This window comes from Loxodonta africana, chromosome 4 (genome assembly GCF_030014295.1).
Source record: "Loxodonta africana isolate mLoxAfr1 chromosome 4, mLoxAfr1.hap2, whole genome shotgun sequence".
Taxonomy (NCBI): domain Eukaryota; kingdom Metazoa; phylum Chordata; class Mammalia; order Proboscidea; family Elephantidae; genus Loxodonta; species Loxodonta africana.
Window position 1 is genome coordinate 38,600,871 of NC_087345.1, and position 21,717 is coordinate 38,622,587.

General features: G+C 41.2%; 1 protein-coding gene across 2 annotated transcripts in view; it reads left to right on the forward strand.

Moving 5' to 3' along the window:
• Window positions 1-1,101: 1,101 nt before the first annotated feature.
• The window catches only part of UBE2N (ubiquitin conjugating enzyme E2 N), a 45,501-nt gene continuing 24,885 nt past the window's right edge, over window positions 1,102-21,717 (forward strand). Inside the window, exon 1 of one of the 2 annotated variants that reach the window (XM_003405259.4) lies at window positions 1,102-1,232. In XM_003405259.4, coding sequence (XP_003405307.1) covers window positions 1,203-1,232 — 30 coding nt within the window. In that variant the 5' untranslated portion in view covers window positions 1,102-1,202. The remainder of the gene's footprint in view (window positions 1,233-21,717) is intronic. The other variant, XM_064283735.1, reaches the window with a different exon arrangement.

Genomic DNA, 21,717 nt, shown 5'->3' on the forward strand with positions numbered 1-21,717 from the left:
CTGCAGTGTTTCCTTCTGTTGTACATCCAAAAAAACCAAACCAAACCCATTGCCATCAAGTTGATTCCCGCTCAGAGCAACCCTGTTGTACATAGGGTGGCTGTAAGTCAGAACCAACTAGTCGGCACCTAACAACACAAACCTCTATTACAGCCCTGAACACGCTGGATTGTAATTGTCTCTCTCCTTCACTGGAATCTTAAATTCCTGGAATGTAGGGTCAGTCTTCTTTGTATTCTCATTCTCTAACATGCCTGGCACATTCACCATCTCCTGTCTGTGCTACTGTGCTAGGAAATAGTTGGGTAATTAAGAGCCCATGTTTTGGTACAAAACAGCTCCACTTTCTCCTGCAAAACCTTGGGAAAAGGTAACGTCTCTGCCTTATTTGTAAAGTGGATACAGCACCTTCCCCTTAAAACGGCTGTGAAGATTAAATAAAACAATGCCTGTAAAAAGCTCATCATATAGCAATCTATTACCAGGACGTTATTAATGCTTTCTAACAATCCCATTTTCGGGTACTCCCCTTCCCCTCATCCTCTTTTAGGGCCCTCAAAGAAGTCCGATTTAGGCGAAATTTAAATACCAAAATACCCTGGGAAGATTTTCCTGGATAACAAGCGAGACCCACAATTAGAAGCTTAGCTATCGAATATTGGTATTCTCTTTCCTTTGAGGAAGAAACCCAAGGGTCAAGCAGACCGCAATGGTTTCCTGCAGCGCCAACCTGGCCGCGTGCAAGGCAGGAGCGTTGGCTGAACGAACGAATGAATGAACTGGCGACGGTGGCTGCCGGGCTTCTGTTACGTCGCCGACTGACGCGGGCTTGGCCGCGGATAAGAGGCCTGCGGGGCGCGGGTGGTCAGTCCTATAGTCGCGAGGCAGGCTCGGCCACGGGCGCCAACTCCGCGCGTCCCGCGCCACCTCCCCCAGGTCCCTGCCCCACCGCGGCGCGTCACTTCCGCAACCCCTCTGCTGGGGCTGGGGCAGGGAACAGGGGAGAGGGGGGCCAGATCGGAGGGAAGCCCGCCCGCGCCCGGGCCCGCGCCCTAGCCCGGACTACATTTCCCGAGGGGCCTCGGGGGCGGCGGCGGCGGGCGCGGCAACGTCCCCCGGAAGTGGAGCCTAGGACTTCCACTCGTGCGTGAGGCGAGCAGAGCCGGAGACGAGACCAGAGGCCGAACTCGGGATCTGACAAGATGGCCGGGCTGCCCCGCAGGATTATCAAGGTAACCGTCCAGGCCGATCCCTGGCTCCGCGCTTTGCTCTTGCGCGCTCGGCAGGGCGGGTAGTGCGGCCCTTCGTCTCCTCCGGCCTGAGGCCCGCGCTGGGAGGCCCGACGCAGCGCCAAGGGGGTCTGGCCGTGGTGGTGAGGGAAGTCGGGCGCTGGGGAGGGGGCGCCGGGGAGACTTCCGGCCGCTGCGGGGCAGCCGGGTGGCGAGGGTCGGGGGCTTCGAAGCGGACGCCCCACGGACGGGGTAGGCCTGGTCAGCATCCCGTGGAGGGTGGGGTCGCGGGGTTGCGGGGCTCTGGTACCTCGCGCGGGTTTCCGCGGCCTCTCAGACCACCACCGGGTGGAGGCCGCGGGCGCGCGGGAGTCTCGGCGGGGCCCGGACTCTGGCAGGGGTTGTGGCCCGATACAGCTTCTCAGTCCTGGATCCCCCTCTCGCTCGGGCGGGAGCGCCGGGCGTGCGGTAGGTCCAGGTTCAGAATGAATGAATCAGGAAGGTGAGGCCGGGCGGGCCCTGCGCCCCGGGAGGCGGCTCCGTGCGGGCCTCGTGTCCTGCTGCTGCTGGCACACGTTTGCCCCCGGCCACCGCGGTGCGGGGACATGGGGACTTCAGGCGGGCCGGCAGCGGTGCTACAGCCCCGCTGGTCTTGCTTCCGCGGTCGCCTCTTAAGTACGTTTCCGCTCGTTATCTTTGCGAAGTGATTTTACTCTGGTTGGCGAACTCTTTCAGAGCTGTTCCTGTTCAGAGGAAATAGTTTAATACTAGGCTGAGGGGAGGGCCGCATTTATAGGGGACTTTGTGAAATCTTTTGCCCCTCGATTTTGTGCACTTTAATTATTAAATTGTTTTTCGGCTCTTTATGAATGTTATGACAAGCATATGAGAAACTCGGCGTCTTTGTTTTGTGAATTTTTGACGTAATATCCCAAGCCCTCAGATGTCAGATATTTCTTGTAATCCTCAAAAACGTACCCTTGGAATTTTATTGTCGATTTTTATGAAGGAGATTAATTGAACGTCTGTGTTGTTCAATATGCCAATTAAAAGTGACCAAATTGCAGCATCTGATAAAATCTAGTGAGCCTATATTTAATCTAGTTTGCATTTCTAAAGTTTTGGGGGCGATGCAAACTAAGGGAAGGACTCAGGCTTTGAAGGGTGATGTGGTGAGTTGTGCTCTTGCGCTTTAATATATCTGAGATGGGGGTGTCTGACCCAAAGGTGCTTGATTTAGAGAAATAAGACAATTAAACAACTACTTTTTAAGGTTGAAGTTCTTAGAAATTAGGGAGGTAGAGCAGATAGAACTTTCTGTTTTTTAAAGTACGGTCATGTGTCGCTTAACGTCCATGATAACGCTCTGTGAAATAGGACTTTACCTGATTCGAATGTTGCAGGAACACCGTATTACATACAGGCAGTCCCCCTGATTAGGAACGTCCTGAGTTATGTACAACCTGTAGTTACAAACCGACCTCGGTAAAACCTATTATATTAAAAATTTTAAGTACATATAGTAGTTAATAATAACAATGGGAGCTGCTTTTCGACATGCATCAGAACATTATTATTACAGTATTAGCATGTTAAAGATGTTATGTCCACTACTTCCTGTTCACTGATCCAGATTTCTAAACTCTATTATAATTTTATGGGACCGTGGACATATATGCTGTTGGACTTTGCCAGAACGGAAGCTATGTGGTGCGTGACTACTAGTGTGCACTGGAATCTAATAATGTGAACCTTTAAAGTGCAAAATTTGTTGTATAGTGGACTTTCCTTGGATTATGTCTGTTTTAGTTATCTAGTGCTGCTGTAACAAAAATACAAGTGGATGACATTAACAAACATTTTCTCACAGTTCGGAAGACTAGAAGTCCAAATATAGGATACTGAATACTAGAACTCTGAATACTGAATATGGAGTGCCAGCTCCAGGGAAAGGCTTTCTCTTTCTGTCCACTCTGGAGAAATGTCTTGTATCTTCTGAGCTTCTCCTCCTGAGCGATTTTCATGTGGCTTGGCATCTCTTTCCCCATCTCTGCTTACTAGCCTGCTTGTTTAATCTCTTACGTATCTCAAAACAGATTGATTCAAGACACACTGTACGCTAGTCCTGTCTCATTAACGTAACAAAGACAACCCATTCCCAGATGGGATTATAACCACAGAAATAGAGGCTAGGAATTACAACACACATGTTGGGGAGGGGGGGGATACAATTCAATCCATAATGTTGTCCAAGGAGGTCTAATTGTCATATGCATAGCAAGGTGCTTAAAATGTGGTCCTAGTTATAATGCAGTCACGTGGCCTCCAGCCATCATTTTTATTGAGGCCTGGCTAAATAATAAGGATGGGGGATGATAGAGCTGTAGCCCAGATATCCTTGAGTTTATATTTACTGTTACTCAGGTTTATTAAATATATAATACACATTGATATTCCAGATAATTCTCAAATTCAAAATTAACTAAAGATTTAACACGTATTTTTCTTTGGATGGAAAATTTAATTCATGGCACCTTGTTCATAAACTTTTTGCAAAAATTATTTAACGCAGTAAGTTGAAGTCCTCATAGTTCAATGCATTTGGCACACAGTAATTTAATTTACATTAGGCTTTTTCACTTTATTGTTTAAACCAGGAGCCCTGGAGACGGAGTGTTTAAGAGCTTTGGCTGCTAACCAAAAATGTCGGCAGTTCGAATCAACCAGCTGCTCCTTGGAAACTCTATGGGGCAGTTCTATTCTGTTCTGTAGGGTCGCTATGAGGTGGAATTGACTCAGTGGCAACGGGTATTTAAAGCAAGACTTTGATAACTCATGCTGTAATACATAATCTTAATTTTATAGTATCACGTTAATAGAATCTATCCAATGAATGGTACCTTGATAGGAGTTTTAAAAAACAAAAACCCATTGCCATCAAGTCGATTCCTGCTCATAGCGACCCTATAGGACAGAGTTGAGCTTCCCCATAGAGTTTCCAAGGAGCGCCTGGTGGATTCGAACTGCCAACCTTTTGTTTAGCTGCCATAGCTCTTAACCACTATGCCACGGGTTTCCGGTAGGAGTTTTAGCTTGTAAAAATTATAGGTAGCTTTAGTTTAATGTCATTTATAGCATAAAAGGACTGTTTACTCCAATCCCTAGAAAAGATTAAAAGATTATAATGTTTTTCTGATGCATGTGGCTTATGTAGGTAGTTCCAAATCAGTGAAGGTATTTTAAGTTTTATATCAGAATTTTTAAAAAACGTTTGCCTCTTCCCTGTCAACCGATTATGGTGGAGTATAATGGTGTGTGAGGAGTGGCTGTATTGTTCTTAGTTGGGGACGAACCATCTTTCATTGGACTGGTGATTTATTTCTTTGTCCCTTTGACTTTCAAAGGGTGAAATTTAGTGTTGATTATAATATCAATGTCAGGGTTCTAATTGAATGGAAGTAATAGAATAAGGAGTCTTGATTTGGACACTTATTATACTATCTATAGTGGTCATTATTTACATTTGCAAAGTTCTTCATGTGTTCTATCATTGTAGAAATCTTGTGAAATAGGCAGTATATTTTACAGTCTAGAAACTGATTCAAAGAACTTTACTAAGGTCTTGAAACTGTGGAGAGGCAGAACTTGAATCTTGACTCAGTGTAACCTTAATGTATGTAAAGATATCATGACCACTGTAAAACAATTGTAAACACAAGATTTTTTGAATCACTGTTCACCCAGTTGCTATCTCAGATTCCTATATCCAATCTAACATCAAATTCTGAAGGCTCTACTTTCAAAATACATCCTGAATTAGACAGGATTCTCCATTTCTCTCAAACAACTGTCCAGTTTCACCATATGTGTTACCTGGCCTACTGTATTAGCCGCTTTCTAAGTAGAAGGTATTGTTATCTTTTTAAAATTCAGATCATGTCACTCTCCTGTTGAGATTTCTGCAAAGGTTCCTTATCACACTTAGAATAAAATCTTTATTTTTACCCCTAGCTACAGGCTCTAAGTGAATCGGGGATCGCTTACCTCTGAGCCTATCTCCTGTGTTTCTCTGCCTGGTTCACTTCACTGCAGCCACACTGTTGCTTTCCTGTACCCCGAACAATAAGTGGCTAAGCTTGTTCCAGTCACAGGGCTTTCCTCCTGTTCTCTGCATTGCTTGTTTTGTAAATAGTGTTCAGTTCTCAGTTCATGTGCCATATCCACAGAGAAGTCTACCCTAACTGTCCTGTCTAAAACACAGTAGCTTCCCCTCCTCTCCACAGTTTCTCTTTATCCCTGTATCGTCTCTTCTTTATAGCACTTATCAGAGTTATATTGTTAGTTTAATGCTGTACCCCACACCAAAGCTCCATGAAGGCCAGGACTCTTAGGTGACTTGGGCATTGCTTTAATGCCTTGAACAAGTAATTGCTGACACATAGTAGGCGCTGGAATATTAATTGATTGGATGAATGCATGAATAAGCTTTAATCTTTTTGAAAGAAAGTTTTGGGAGAGCTGGTATTCTATATAATAACTCAACGTTACTGCTTAGTAGATTCTGTCTGAATAAATGGGGTTGACACCAGTGCCTGAACTTAAAACAATGTCTGAGCTAAATGTTGAAGTTAGTCTTATTCCACCAGTAGTTCAAAAAAAAAAAAAAAAAATACATACATACATAGAGTACAACATTTGAAAGGCTCCAAAGGAGTCCCTTGGTGGCACAGTTAAGCACTGGACTGTTAGCTGAAAGTTTGAACCCACCCAGGGGCACCTTGGAAGACAGACCTGGTGATATGTTTCCGAAAGGTCACAGTCTTGAAAACCCTGTGGGGCAGTTCTACTCTGCACACATGGAGTTGCTGTGAGTTGGATTCAACTCCATGACAACTAACAACAAAAACAGCAAAGGGTATATAGAGAAAAGTAAGATTCCCTCGTCTGTCCTTTAGCATTTCATTTCCTGTCCCCAGACACAACCTATATTACCAGTTTATTGGGTATTCTTCCAGAGAAGTTCAGTGCATATGCAACAGTTAGGCCTGTTCCCCTCCTACCTCGTACAAATACTTTAAACCCTCTCATGCACTCCCCTCCACCACTAATATATCTTCAAGCTGACTCACTTTTTTGTTTTTAATAATTTTTATTGTGCTTTAAGTGAAAGTTTACAAATCAAGTCAGTCTGTCACATATAAGTTTATATACACCTTCTACATACTCCCATTTACTCTCCCCCTAATGAGTCAGCCCACTCCCTCCTTCCAGTCTCTCCTTTTGTGACCCTTTTGCCAGTTTCTAACCCTCTCTACCCTCCCATCTCCCCTCCAGACAGGAGATGCCAATACAGTCTCAAGTGTCCATCTGATATAAGTAGCTCACTCTTCATCAGCATCTCTCTCCAACCCATTGTCCAGTCCCTTCCAAGTCTAATGAGTTTTCTTTGGGATTGGTTCCTGTCTTGGGCCAACAGAAGGTTTGGGGACCATGACCGCCAGAATTCTTGTAGTCTCAGTCAGACCATTAAGTCTGGTCTTTTTATGAGAATTTGGGGTCTGCATCCCACTGTTCTGCTCCCTCAGGGGCTCTCTGTTGTGTTCCCTGACAGGGCAGTCATCGGTTGTAGCTGGGCACCATCTAGTTCTTCTGATCTCAGGATGATGTAAGTCTCTAGTTCATGTGGCCCTTTCTGTCTCTTGGGCTCGTAGTTATTGTTGTGTGTCCTTGTTGTTCTTCGTTCTCCTTTGATCCAGGTGGGTTGAGACCAATTGATGCAGCTTAGATGGCCGCTTGTTAGCATTTAAGACCCCAGACGCCACACTTCAAAGTGGGATGCAGAATGTTTTCTTAATAGAATTTATTTTGCCAATTGACTTAGAAGTCCCCTTAAGCCATTGACTCACTTTTTAAAAGGCTACTTTGTGGTACCTTTAACTAATTGCCTATTGATGACTCTTAACTTGTCCCCAAAATTTTGCTAAATGTACAGTGTTGTCATGAACAGCCTTGTATGTGTGGCATTTTGCACAAGTGTGAGTTATACCGAATCTTGGTACTTCTCTGTTTAGCTAGAAGTTTTAATTGCCTCTGTTACTCTCCTTGGCCAAAGATCTTTTAGTCTCTAAAAGCAACTGAGCAATTAAGATGAGAGTCACAAAAGTTAAAAGGTACTCTAAAATATCTCTAAGAAGCCCACCCAATCCTATCTGTCATAAAGAAGAACCAGTTATTTGGGAACAAATAAATATCTCTAGGTATGGCTTTGGTTAAAAAACAAACAAAAAACAAATCTATTTCAGTTGTACATGTTCCATTAATTGTCTTTTCAATGGTAATCATGAAAACAATAAAATACAGCCTTAGGAATCAGTAGTTAACTCAAAAGATGACATGTTTTATTAAAATTTAGCTTGCCAACCTGCTAAGATTAAAATTTCACCAGTCTTGTAAACTTTACTTTTCTATTTAATGAGATTTAGTTTCAAATTCTTAAAAAATGCAATATGACCTTACTTTTCATTGAGATGAGTTCTGTGTTTGTTGTGTAACAATCATGATTTTAAAAAATATGTATACCACTTTTTTCCTATCAGCATTTAAAAGCCAGTTGTTTGGTCTGTTACTGGTATGTAAGGTATTATTTTTAGTAAGAAAAGTGATGCAGAAAGCTGACCCGTTTTAAAAGCTCTGGAAATCTTTGGCCGATATGTTTTTTTTCCCCCCATAAAAAAAGACATGAAAAACTTAAGATGATGAAGAAAGACTTGTCATAAATTGTAATTAAAACTCTTCTTTGGGGAGAAACTCTTACAGTAAAATTGACTAGAATCAGTGTGGTTATTAGCTCTTCTGGTTGTAGTCCCATTTAAGTGTTTTCTGAAAGATCTGGACCTTTTTCCTGGGAAAATAAATCAGATTTTTTTTTTTTTTGCATATGATTCCTGAGGATTCAGGTTCTTGTCAAGCTTATTTGTGGATCCCTAGGGCTCCCTGGGCTCCAGATCCCTTTTGGTAGTGATGAGACTTTTGGTAGCGATTAAACTTCCAGGATATAAAGGTGCTGTTTAATATAGTACCTGATGTTTTGATTATGAAAGGTGGGCATAATTGAAAGTAAGTTAAAAATAGTTATTTTTTAAGCTCCTCTGTGTCAAACACTGTAAAGGATCTTCCCTTAGCCTCCATTGATCAACTCCCACACAATAGAAATTGAATTGTGTCAAATCGTCAAGTACTGAGTATCTACTGTGCTAAGTGATGATGACATCAGAAATGTTATTCATTGGCTGTGCTGAAGTTCTGAATTTTTTTTGTACTTGTGACCAATTTTATTACAATCACAGAGTTCTATACGTTGGAGAACATCTTTCCACCCTTTCTCAGATGAGGAATCTCTAGGCCAAGGATTCCTGATTTGCAGTTTAGCACCTTTTATTTTTTACTCCTAGACCTTGTAGGGTGGTTTGCGTGTGTATAAGTGGATTTAAGAAGAAAATAGCTTATGCTACATGTAAAAATAGTATGGATTCTGAACATATGTTTAAACCTATTATGAGTTACGGGTGCCTATGCAGTATAGAAATAGATACAGAAACAAGGAAATGAGGGGAGCATCCAGTAGCGGCTTTGGAGATTACAAGTATAATTACAACAGTTCTGATGTAGGTGCCTAATTATTACCGCTTTATGGTATACGATATAATTTTGTGAAAACAACATACATCTGAAAAGCGTAGTATATGTAGTAATGTTATATCAAGAAATTGTAATTCTGTATAAAAGATTAAGTTGAGTTGGACTGGTATTTTATTACCGAGTTGATATTTTATTTGCAAGAGTAGTGTTTATGGAGGATATCAGCCTGGATTTACAAATTAGGAGATGGAATACAAAGGAACCAGTTTACTTGAGGTAAAATCTTAGCAACCTTTATAATGCTTCTCAAGTGATGATTTTTCTTGAAATATGAAAAAGGAGTCATCTTTAATTTGTAGATTGGCTGGATGTTGGATCATGGTAGTCCAGGAGATTGAGAACTTTGGCCCTAAGGTCTCTGGTGGCGGAAACCATTATCGAATGGTTGGAAGAACTTGATAACTGGTTAAGCGCCCACAGACAGTCAACAGGAAGAACTATTATCCATTCTTTCAAGAATACATGGCACCATTTGGTACATTGTGAAAATCCTGGACAAAGCTATTCTAAAATTCCCTAAGGATACTTAGGCATGTTGTTGTTAGGTACTGTCCAGTCAGTTACGACTCATAGGGACCCTATGTAAAACAGAGCCACACACTGCCTGGTCCTGCGCCATCCTCACAGTCGTTGCTATGTTTAGCCCATTGTTACAGTCACTGCATCAGTCCATCTCATTGAGGGTCTTCTGTCCTTTTCCAGGGACTTTTTTGGTGGTCCCTCCTGATAACATGTCTAAGTATGTGAGATGAAGTCTCGCCATCCTTGCTTCTAAGGAGCATTCTAGCTGTATTTCTTCCAAGACAGGTTTGTTCTTCTGGCAGTCCCTGGTGTATTCAGTATTCTTTGCCAGCACCGTAATTCAGAGGCATCAGTTCTTCTGTCATCCTTATTTATTGTTCAGCTTTCACATGCGTATGTTATTAGGTGCCATCGAGTCATTTCCAAATCACAGCAACCTTGTGTACAGCAGAATGAAATGCTGCCTGGACCTGTGCTGTCCTCACAGTCAGTGTTATGCTTGAGTTCATTGTTGCAGTCACTGTGTCAATCCATCTTATTAAGGATCTTCCTCTCTTTCGCCCACCCTCTGCTTTACCAAGCATGATGTCCTTCTCCAGGAACTGATCTCTCGTGATAAGATGTCTAAAACACGTAAGACAAAGTCTCGCCATTTTTACTTCCCAGAAGCATTCTGGCTGCACTTCTTCCAAGATAGATTTGTACATTCAGTATTCTTCGCCAACACCATAATTCAAAGGCATCAATTCTTCTTTGGTCTTACTTATTCATTGTGCAGCTTTTGCATGCATATGAGAGGATTGAAAATACAGTGGCTTGGGTCAGGCACATCTTAGTCTTCCAGGTGACATCTTTGCTTTTTAACATTTTAAAAGAGGTCTTTTGCAGCAGGTTTGCCCAGTGCAGTACGTCATTTGATTCCTTGACTGCTGCTTCCATGGGCGTTGATTGTGGATACAAGAAAAATGAAGTCCATGACAACTTCAGTATTTTCTCCATTTATCACGATGTTGCTTATTGGTCCAATTGTGAGGATTTTTGTTTTCTTGAGATGCAGTCTATGCTGAAGGGTGTAGTCTTTGATCTTCATCAGTAAGTATTTCAAGTCCTCTTTGCCTTCAGCAAGCAAGGTTGTGTCCTCTGCATGTCATAGGTTAATGAGTCTTCCTCCAATCCTGATGCTGCATCCTAATGCTGTATTCTTCTTCTCCAGCTTCTCAGGTTATTTGCTCAGCATACAGATTGAGTAAGTATGTGAAAAGACACAACTCTAATGCACACCTTTCCTGACTTTAAAATCACACAGTATCCCCTTGTTCCGTTCGAACAACTGCTCCTTGATCTATATACAGGTACCTCATGAGCACAATTAAATCTTCTGGAATTCCCATTCTTCACAGTGTTGTCCATAATTTGGTATGACCTATACAGTTGGATGCCCTTGCATAGTCAATAAAACACAGGTAAGCATCTTTCTGGTATTCTCTGCTTTTAGCCAAGATCCGTCTGGCATCAGCAGTGATATCTCTCGTTCCACATCCTCTTCTGAATCCTGCTTGAATTTCTGGCAGTTCCCTGTCAATGTACTGCCGCAACCGTTTTTTGAATCATCTTCAGCATAATTTATTCGTGTGAGATATAAATGCTGTTGTTCAATAATCTCTGCATTCTGTTTAATCGCCTTTCTTTGGAATGGGCACAAATATGGATCTCTTCCAGTCATTTGACTGGGTAGCTGTCTTCCTTAGATGCATCTTCTTTTGATACTTCCTGTGTCATTCGATATTTTGCCCATAAAATCCTTCAGTATTGCAACTCGCAGCTTAAATTTTTTCTTCATGTTCTTTTCTTTTGGTTTTCTAACTCCAGAGCATGTGTCAGAGTCTGTTCCAACATCCATTTTGGTCTTTTTCTTTTTTTTCCTGTCTTTTTAATGACCTTTTGCTTTCTTCATGTATGATGTTCTTGATGTCTTGTCACAACTGGTCTAGTCTTGGTTGTTAGTGTTCAATGCCTCAAATCTGTTCTTGAGATGGTCTCTCAATTCAGGTAGGATATACTCAAGGTTGTATTTTGGCTCTCATGGGCTTGTTTTAATTTTCTTCATCCTCAACTTGAACTTACATGTAAGCAATTGATGGCCTGTTCAGCAGTCGGCCTTACCCTGGTTTGTTCTGACTGAAAATACTAAGCTTCTCCTTGTCTCTTTCCACAGATGTAGTCAATTTGATTCCTGTGTATTCCATCTGGCAAGGTCCACATATATAGTTGTCATTTATGTTGTTGAAAAAAATGTTTCTGTTGACTTAAGTCATTGGTCTTGCAAAATTCTATCATGCAATCTCTGGCATTGTTTCTTTCACCAAAGCCATGTTTTCCAGCTATGGATCCTCCTTGTTTCTAGCTTTTGCGTTTCAGTCACCAGTAATTATCAGTGCATCTTGAGTGCCTGTTTGATCGATTGATCTAATATACTAAGGTATAGGAATTTTAAAAAAATTTTATATAGACATTGGAATTTTTATAATTTCTGAATTGACCTGTAACTCAGACTTTATTGCAGGATGTAAGGTTGACGTTTTTGCCTTTTTTTTAATTGATTTTTTTCTTTTCAGATTTTCAAACTCTCCTTTCGTTTTCAATACTAGTACATTATAAGTCTGCATCAGTAGTTCAAGGAGTCCTGTTGGCACAATAGTTAAGCGATTGATCGCTAACCAAAAGGTCGATAGTTCGAACTCACCAGCCGCTCCGTAGGAGTGGCTTCTGTAAAGATTACAGCCCTGGAAATTCTATGGGACAGTTCGACTCGATGGCATCAGGTTTGGTTTATCAATAGTTTGGTCTGTTTTAGGCAAATCAATTTGTATTTTCAAAGTTTCCATAATCTAGGGATAGAACACTAAACAAAATATAATAAATGTTTGTGTCATGAAAATATAGGTGATTTTTATTTCTTTTCAACTTTCTAAGATTTTTTTATAGTTTATACTCAGGAAAATAGTATTTATTTCACTAAGTAACTTTTTTTGTGACTCTTAGGATAGTAGGAACTATCAGTACCAACCTCCCTTTCCCCCCTACTGTGGATGGAGCAGGGGCAAAGGTGGCTTTAGTAAGCTCATAAGAGTTTGAGGGCAAATTTCAGCATTGATATTTTTCTGCTCTTTTATTATTATTTTTTTTATTATGCACACATAAGATGTGTTTCAGTTCAATTAAATGGACATTTGTTGAGTGCATAATATGTGTTCAGCACTCAGCCAGGTGAACAAGATAGGCATCCCTGCCTACATGGGCTTTATAGTCTAAGAGAAACACAGTTGTGAAACATTATAATGAGGTTTGTTATGAAAGAAGATAATACAGGGTAGCATGGGAGTATATAATCGGGGGGTTAAAAATAATCTAAGAATGAGGAAGGGTATCTGTTGAAGAAGTGACTTTTTTTTTTTTTAAACTTGAAGAATAAGAGTTGGCCAGGTCAAGAGAAGGAAGGAGAATTGAGTATGTTTTGGGCAAATGGGAGAGCAGGTATGAGAGCTGGAAGTATAGCGAGAAAGTATGGCAAATTCCAGAAATCCAGTATGGGTGGAGAATAACTCCCTAGTTATTAGAGTCTTGTTTAGAATTATTACTGTTCAGTTAGTTAATAAATTCACAGAGTTGACATCAAGAACCATTGGGCAAAAAAAAAAAAAAGGCGAGTTTTGAATTGTTAAATTCAAATAGTCTGTGAATCATGTTCACTAACACACACAGTGTGGCAGCTGTTCTTGAAGTGAGGTGGTCGTAGTTTTTTATTGTAAGTAAATAATAAAACCAAAAATCAAACCAGTTGTTGAGTCCATTCTACCATGTGTTACAGGGTAGAACGGTGCTCCATAGGGTTTTCATGGTTCCTACCTTTTGGAAGCAAATCTTCATACTTTTCTTCCAAGGTGCCTCTGGGTGGAAGCTCCAACCTTTTGGTTAATGGTTGAGTGCTGAAACATTTTCTCCACCTAGGGACTTCTAAGTGAATAATAGACATATTTTGTTGAGTACTTACTATGTACTAGGCACTGTTTTAAGCATGTTGTGTTGTGTGCTATCGAGTCAATCCCAACTCAGTCGACCCTATAGGACAGAGTAGACCTGCTTCATAGAGTTTCCTAGGCTGTAATCTTCACAAGAGCAAATTGCCGGGTCTTTTCTCTTATAGAGGTGCTGGTGGATTCTTTGGTTTAGGAGCCCAGTGCTTAACCATTATACCATCAAGGCTCCTTCTAAGCATGTTACATGCATTAATATTTTTTTCTTGTACCACGTGGTTAATTTGGCAATACTGTTATTCTGTTTCTTAATTTTTGATTTTAACATTGTTTCCATCCTGTTTAATTTTGTTGTCTTGTCATCAAAAGCATTTATTCATTATTTTTTTAATTTCCTGTTTAGTAATATGAGTAGTTGAGACTATGCATGTTAAGTTCAGGTCAGTTTGGTCACATTTATTTTTAAATAATATCTTACTGTGTTTTCGGTGCCACTTTACACAGTAAATCAGGTTCCCATTTAATACACACATTTATTTAATCCTAACAGCAATCCTAAGTCAACTTTACAGCAGTTAACAACAACAGTAGCCGTACCATGATGTGGTTATTAATATTATCTCCATTTTTCAGATGTGGAATCCTGCACAGAGGAAGTAGTTCGTAAGGCTGTGATTTGAACCTGGGCAGTCTGCAGTTCCTGCAGATAAAATTGTTTAGAACATATCTGCCCCTAGATCATAATAACAGTCATATATTTTTATATCATTTGTACAATTTAAGTGGAAACATGTTTGTGTGTAGGGCCTAAGTGCTTGCCTTTCTTGTTTTTTATCAGAACTCTTCTTATTGTGGTTTAATTAGAGGCTTTTGCTCAAGTAGGAAACCCTGGTGGTGTAGTGGTTAAGTGCTACGGCTGCTAACCAAAAGGCCAGCAGTTCAAATCTGCCATGTCCTCCTTGGAAACTCTATGGGGCAGTTCTATTCTGTCCTATAGGTTTGCTATGAATTGGAATTGACTCGACGGCAGTGGGTTTGGTTTTTGGTTTTGCCCAAGTAAGGCCCTGGTTAGTAATATAGTTTGCCTTAAGACAGGATGCCTCTCCCACTTTGAACTGTGGTGTCTAGGGTCTTAAATGCTAACAAGCAGCCATCTAAGATGCATCAATTGGTCTCAACCCACCTGGATCAAAGGAGAATGAAGAACACCAAGGTAACATGATAGCTATGAGTCTGAGACAGAAAGGGCCACATGAACTAGAGACTTACATCATCCTGAGACCAGAAGAACTAGATGGTGCCCAGCTACAACCGATGACTGCCCAATGACTGCCCTGACGGGGAGCACAACACAGAATCCCTGAGGGAGCAGGAGAACAGTGGAATGCAGACCCCAAATTCTCATAAAAAGACCAGACTTAGTAGTCTGACTGAGACTAGAAGAATCCCGGCAGTCATGGTCCCCAAACCTTCTGTTAGCCCAGGACAGGAACCATTTCCGAAGACTACTCATCAGACATGGAAGGGACTGGACAATGGGTTGTATCAGGTGGACACTTGACACTGTATTGGCGTCTCCTGTCTGGAGGGGAGATGAGAGGGTTAGAAACTGGCAAAAGGGTCACAAAAGGAGAGACTGGAAGGAGGGAGCAGACTGACTCATTAGGGGGAGAGTAAATGGGAGTATGTACTAAGGTGTATATATAAACTTATATGTGACAGACTGACTTGATTTGTAAACTTTCACTTAAAGCACAATAAAAATTATTAAAAAACGAAAAAAGACAGGATGCCTCTAGTCTGGGGATGGTAGCTTTCTCATCTGCCCCGGTGGTACCCACACCCACACCCACACCCGGGTTTAGGGGAGTTTGGGGTTCCAGTGAGAAGGGACTGGAAAACATATTCCTCTTTCCATGCTACTTATCAGTAAAATACATTGGAGGTATCTTTGGTTCATATCATGACAATTCTAGTGTTAATTTTGAATGGGGTTTCTCCCCCCGCAACTCAACAAGCCTAAAAATAGAAGTATCTTACACTCATTTATATATTAAATTGACTTCTGTGTTTTTACACTCGGGAGGTATTTGACAGTACCTGACTTAATTTCTTCATTCTCACTTGAAGAGAAGAAAATAAGGAAAAGTGCTTTCTAGTATAATCCCCCTTATGCCTGCCCATATTATTATTGCTTTGGCTTTAAAAAATAATTTTTTTTCACGGGGTAGTGATTTACAGCTACAAGGCTTAAAGTTTTTTACTTTTAGCTGTAAAAAAACTATTACCATTAAATAACACTTTTTCAAATAAAGCACCTTGGCTTTATTGTTACCCTTCAGATAAGGGTTAAACTAAAAGTGCTCCATTCATGTGCCTGCCACTGACTGATTAGAAAAGGAAACATTCATACTTGGGACAAACCTTGCCTGTTTCTTCTCAGAATCTTTCAATTTAATTGGGAGGACTGTTCATGTACTGACCTAGAGTATAAGAACTACAACATATTTTCTGTGAACACTTGTTTATAATCTGAGTACTCAGATTATTATGGTTGTACATGAGAATTATCTGGGGGTGTTTGTAAACTGAACACTTGGCATCCCCAGTGCGCTTTTTTCTTGTTTCAAGATCTCCAGGTAATTTTAGTGTGCACTTTGCAGAAACACTGGCCTTCTGTGTACTTGACTTCAATGCAAAGAAGGGACAAGTGTGGGTGTATACAGGTAAAATCATACAGCCAGTGTCTTTTCATATGCAGTGTACAAAGGCTTCAATGGGGACACCAAAGAAGTGCCATTTGGGTGAGGAATCCCTGATGAAGATTTGTTAGGGAAAAGATTTTTAGAGGGATGACATTTTAGCTGAATTTTGAAGAAGTAGAAAAGTGGGACAGGGAAAGTAGAGTGTCATTGTAAGTTAAACGTATCAAACAAACTCAGAGGTGATATTTGAGCAGGGCTAAGGTTGTAACATGAGTCGAGCACGTCTTTGCATGGACCACAGATACTTAGCTTCAAATGTAATCTTCTAATTTGAAAAAAAAAAAAAATTAAAAAAAAAAATACTTTAGAAATGTAGTTCACAAATATATGTTCTTTACTAAAAGTTCAGTTAATATAATCAGACAATACAGATAAAAAAACGGTTTTCCCTCTACTTTTGGAAACCCTGGTGGCATAGTGGTTAAGTGCTAGAGCTGCTAACCAAAAGGTTCGCAGTTAGAATCCACTGGGCACTTCTTGGAAACTTTATGGGGCAGTTCTAGTCTGTCTAATAGGGTCGCAATGAGTAGGAATTGCCTCGACGGCGGTGGGTTTTCCTTCACTTATGCAATTCCAGACTGTAGTTGTAGTTCGTAGGTAAAATGCTAAAATTCTGAGTACTAAAGAAAAGCCTGAATGCCTATTTTTTTATTGAGATATAATTCACATAGCATAAAAGTCACCCTTTTAAGGTGTGTGCAATTCAGTGGTTTTAGTGTAGTCACAAAGTTGTGTGACCATCACCGCTATCTCATTCCACATTTTTATCAACCCTAAATGAAGCTCTGTACTCAATGGTCAATCTGCCCTTCTGCCCCCGGCCCCTGGCAACCATGTATTTACTTTCTATGCATTTGCTTTTTCTGGACATTTCTTATAAAGGGAATCATACAGCATGTGGTCTTTTTTTGTGTGGCTTCTTTTACTTAGCATGAAGCCTGCATTACTTTGAACATAACCATTAAAAAAAAAATAAGTTGCAGACCTTGTGAGCCATTAATTAAAAAAAAGTTAGCAGTAGCAAACATCTTTAAAGGTTAAATTCGATTGCTGGACACTATCAGAAGTAATTTCTGAGTCATTACTAGGGAATCAGATACCTCTGAGATTAAGAAACTTTGTGACCTCGACCGAGTCATTTACTGGTGGAACTGTGACTGTATCCATAGTATTAAGTAGGTTGTGGTTTAGGAGCTAGAAATACACCTACTCCTCGCTTATCGACATGGTTAGATTCCAAAGACCAGGTTATTATGTGAAAATTGGTGTTATGGGAAAATGGAAGATATTTTATCTGTTTTTAGACCATCCATTTGTCTTATTTTTTTAATTTAGGAAATATCATAAAAATAATAACGAATCTTTACAGATATGCTCATCACTGTGACAAGTCCAGTTATGGGTTATTCCTGTGCGGAGAAGAAGCCTTGGAGGAGACAAAGCTGGCTAAAGCCAGGCTGTGTAACTAGAGGGCCCAAGGCTTAACCACTTCCCCTTCCTCCTGTGCTGGCTCAGAGTTTCCCTGGAGGAGCTGCCTCCAGGGCTCCCCTCCAGCCCCTGCAAGCCCTGTGATTCAGGAACCTGCTCTGTCCCCTGGTCCTGGCGAATCACCAATGCTGGGGGTTCCTGCTGGCGCATGCAGGGACCCCACTGAGATACAAACTTCAGGCCCAGTTCAGCACACTTTGGGATGTCATTAAACTCCTAAGTATTTCTTCCAAATACCCTCTCCCATGCCTCTTTGTTTCCTCCCTTCTGACCCTACAGTGGTTTTGAGCTGCAGGGCCTGGGCCACATAGGAGCTGGGAACCCAGAACAGACTCCCACTGGCTCATTCTTGCCTTTGTGTCTTCCCCCAGCTGACCTGTGCAGCAGCTGGACACCTGCCCCACCTGCAGGAGGGAGTGGAGAGCACAGGGCAGCGCGGCCCAGCTCTCCAGATTTCCAGAGGCGGCTGGGAGACCTTCTTTGGGGGAAGGCGAAGCTCTGCAGCAGTTGCTGCCAAGCCACTGCCTCATTAAATATGCAAAATAGTTGATTAGGAGATTTTTTACTATTGTAGTAAATGTGAAATATCCGTAAGTTAGGAGTAGGTGTACCATTTACTACTTCTGCAGGTGCCATGAAAAGAAAATTGCAGCTAAAACTTATGTCACTTGCTTTATTCTGTGGGATCATGTTGATACACTTCTTTGAAAGTTTCTCCTAATTTACTTGAGTTATTAATTTTAGTGAAAGATCTTTTAATATGTTCTTTGTAAGCATTGGAAAAATATATTTGACACCTCCAGGGCAAAAGTTTTGAGCACCATATATACTAAAAAAAAAAACTATAGGCCCTTTTCCTCACAGTTCACACACACATAAGCCTTTTGTTTTCTAGTGATTGATTGATAAGTAATACTGGGTTAGCCATTACTGGGCCAAAAGGGAAGTCCCACTGTTGGAGAACTTGTCATCCCCCGTTATTGTAGGAATCACCCCAAGTAGGCTTTTCCGTATTAGGATGCAGTGTGACCTTGACTCTGCCTGCTTCCCTGGGCCTGACAGCAGAGAACCCAGCTGGATCTTTATGTCAGTGATAAAGCTTTTGCTCCTTGTGCCCCCACCCAAGACCCAGTGCCCTCGAGTCGATTCTGACTCATAGAGACCCTGTAGGACGGAGTAGAACTGCCCCATTGGCCCCATGGGTGTGTATTTTAAAATGCAGATATTTAGATCTATTATCAATGAAAAAAGTTAGAAGGTAAAACTAGAAGATGTTCCTTCTTATGAGTAACCAAATAATTGCAGTTTTATTAATAGTTTGAGAAAGCACACTCATACTTTTTTATTCCATAGTGCTACTTTATTTCTTGAGTTGGAAATTATGACCAAGTAAGTTACTCTTGTAAATATTACTTTTAAGTGATAAAGCAATGAGTATTAGCAGTGAATATCTACCGTGTTCCTTATATTGATTGTAAACAGTTGCTCTATTGTTTATAGCAAACTTAAAAACCAACTTATATTCGTTCTTAGTATATGTCACCCACCTCATTATGCCATTAGCTGGCATATAGTCAGAGAATCATTTAATTCAAATAATTTGACTTTAGTAAAGTGAGAGCAAATGTATGGCTAGAGTAAGAGAGAAGGAGGGGAGAATGGTGCAGAAGCACACTAACATTTGAGCAAAAGAGAAGACTGTATTTTTTAAAGCCCCAGGAAATACCACGTTCAGAGTCCAGACATACCGTTTTATAATTACAAAATTGTAGGTGTTTTATATTATGCTGTTTATTCTCTCCTTTTTAGATCCTAGTTAATCCTACAATTGCTGTTTGGAAACAAATGTCTTGAAAAAATGTGACTGATTGGGAACTACAGAATTGTCGCTCAGTATCAAGAGTCTTGTTATCACATTTCTATTGAAAAGCTTTCTAATGGATAAAAGAAAGATTGAGAAATGGATAGTTACATCCTCTTGCAGGAAAACCCCAGAGATTGTCCTCTTAATCTTGATTTGCAGATTACCTTTTCTTTAGATTCGTTTGACTCTCATATATTTAACTCTGGGTTAACTCAAAGTATTACAGAAGCTCTGCGAAATGGCTTGACTCTTAATTTTCTTTCTGTCAGAGGCTCTGAAGAAGTGTGTTTGGGGAGAAGTTGGTTGTATGGTGGTTGGGAGACTTGTCTGTCCCAAATATCTGTCCATATTTGATTATTAAATTCTCCTTGGGTCATTTCACAGTTTGGTGTGGTTTACATTGAGCAGATTATTGGTTTCTTCTCTGCAGAGTATCTAGCTGAAGTCTGCTGCTTTGAAGGGTGAGGAAGGGTCAATCTCATTTGATATAGGGTTGGTCCTGACTTCTGTGAAACTCACAGATGACAGCAATAAACCATCTCTTGAATCCTGAATCTGATACCTTCTAGCCTTGGAAATGGACATTTGTGGCTCCTGTGCACATCAAGTGAAAGGACTCCCAGATATCTGTGGAGCTGAGGTGCTCACCGGGCACCCTCTAGGGTTGACATTTCCTTAACTGGTGTAACTGTCTTTCTACTTCGAAGCTGTCCTTTGTATCCCTTACTGAGTAGAGGACAAGAGGGGCAGGGTGATCTGCAGTCAGCTGGGCCAGTCCTTACCCTGGCAGTTATGTGAACATGTCGGAGCTGCCACATGTGTACAATTGTTACTTCTTGTTGTTAGGTGCTGTCAAGTTGATTCCAACTCATAGAGACCCTGTGGGACAGAGTAGAAGTGCCCCATGGCATTTTCTAGGTTGAAATGTTTATGGGAGCAAATCGCCAGGTCTTTTCTCCTTTGGAGCTACTGGTAGGTTTGAACCACTGATCTTCTGTTTAGCAGCCGAGGGCTTAACCATTGCACCACCGGGGGTAACTGAAGTGGTCAAAGGAGAGCTTTAAGGTACAGTGGAGGTAGCAACTACAGGAAGCAGCTAACATACTGGGGGAAGATGATTAAAATTTAGAAACTTCAAAGAGTGGGCCTTGGCGGAACTCAGACCTCTGAAGAGGGCCTAGCTTTTCTCTCAGTGTTGGATAAACTGCAGATTTGATTCATTTGCTGCAGGGTTGTTAGGTGATACTCCCAAGAACTTGAATTGGACAAGACTGCAGGAAGAGAACAGGAAGAAGCGAGTCCCTTCCCCTTAGTGCCCTCTCTCTGCAGAGTCTAACAGTGAGTCCCTGGTAAGGCAGAAATCTGGATTACAGAGTCCTAGCTCCAGTATAACAAAGTAGAGTATAGAAGGATGAGTTTGTAGTGTGAGACAACTACCTAATAACTAGCACGCAGATTTCTCAGTGTGGAGGTTTTAAGAACAGAATGCTACTTGACCCACTAGCCCAGCCCATGATAGATAGGGAAAGGCAAGAAGCCCTTGAAATGTGGCAATACTTGGCTTGACTTCAGCCCTTAGAATTAGAGATCTTATAGCTGTTGTCGTTAAGCTGTAGGGGAGGTGGTTCCCCTTACCCCGTTTGACTTGCAGTCTTTTTTTAAGTAAGCATTATAACTAGAGAAATGTCTTTATTCCAAATCTGTTAATCCCTTCCCTCACTTCATTGGGCGCAACCCTTAAATCCCAGGAAAGACTAGACTGCCTCCCCTCAGCCTCTAGGCTTTTGGAGAAGAAAGGATTAGAGAGGGAAAATGCCAAGGACCAGAGTGAGCATGTATGGAGATGGTGCAGATAGTGCTTCAGAAATGTACCCTTTCTTCTATCTTTGGTGTCTTTTTCTCTCCGTCAGCTCCAAAGACACTTCCTCATATGCTAACAGAACAAATTAAGAGACATATTTTCTATTAGCTTTATGGCACCCTCTCAGTTATAATTTTTTGTCATTCACCAAACATGAGGATAGGTATGAATCTGTGGGATGCTAAGGATTACAAATTCTAGCTGTGGTGAAGTGTGAAAAGAGCCCTTGACCCTAGAGTGGGCTTCTAGTCCATGT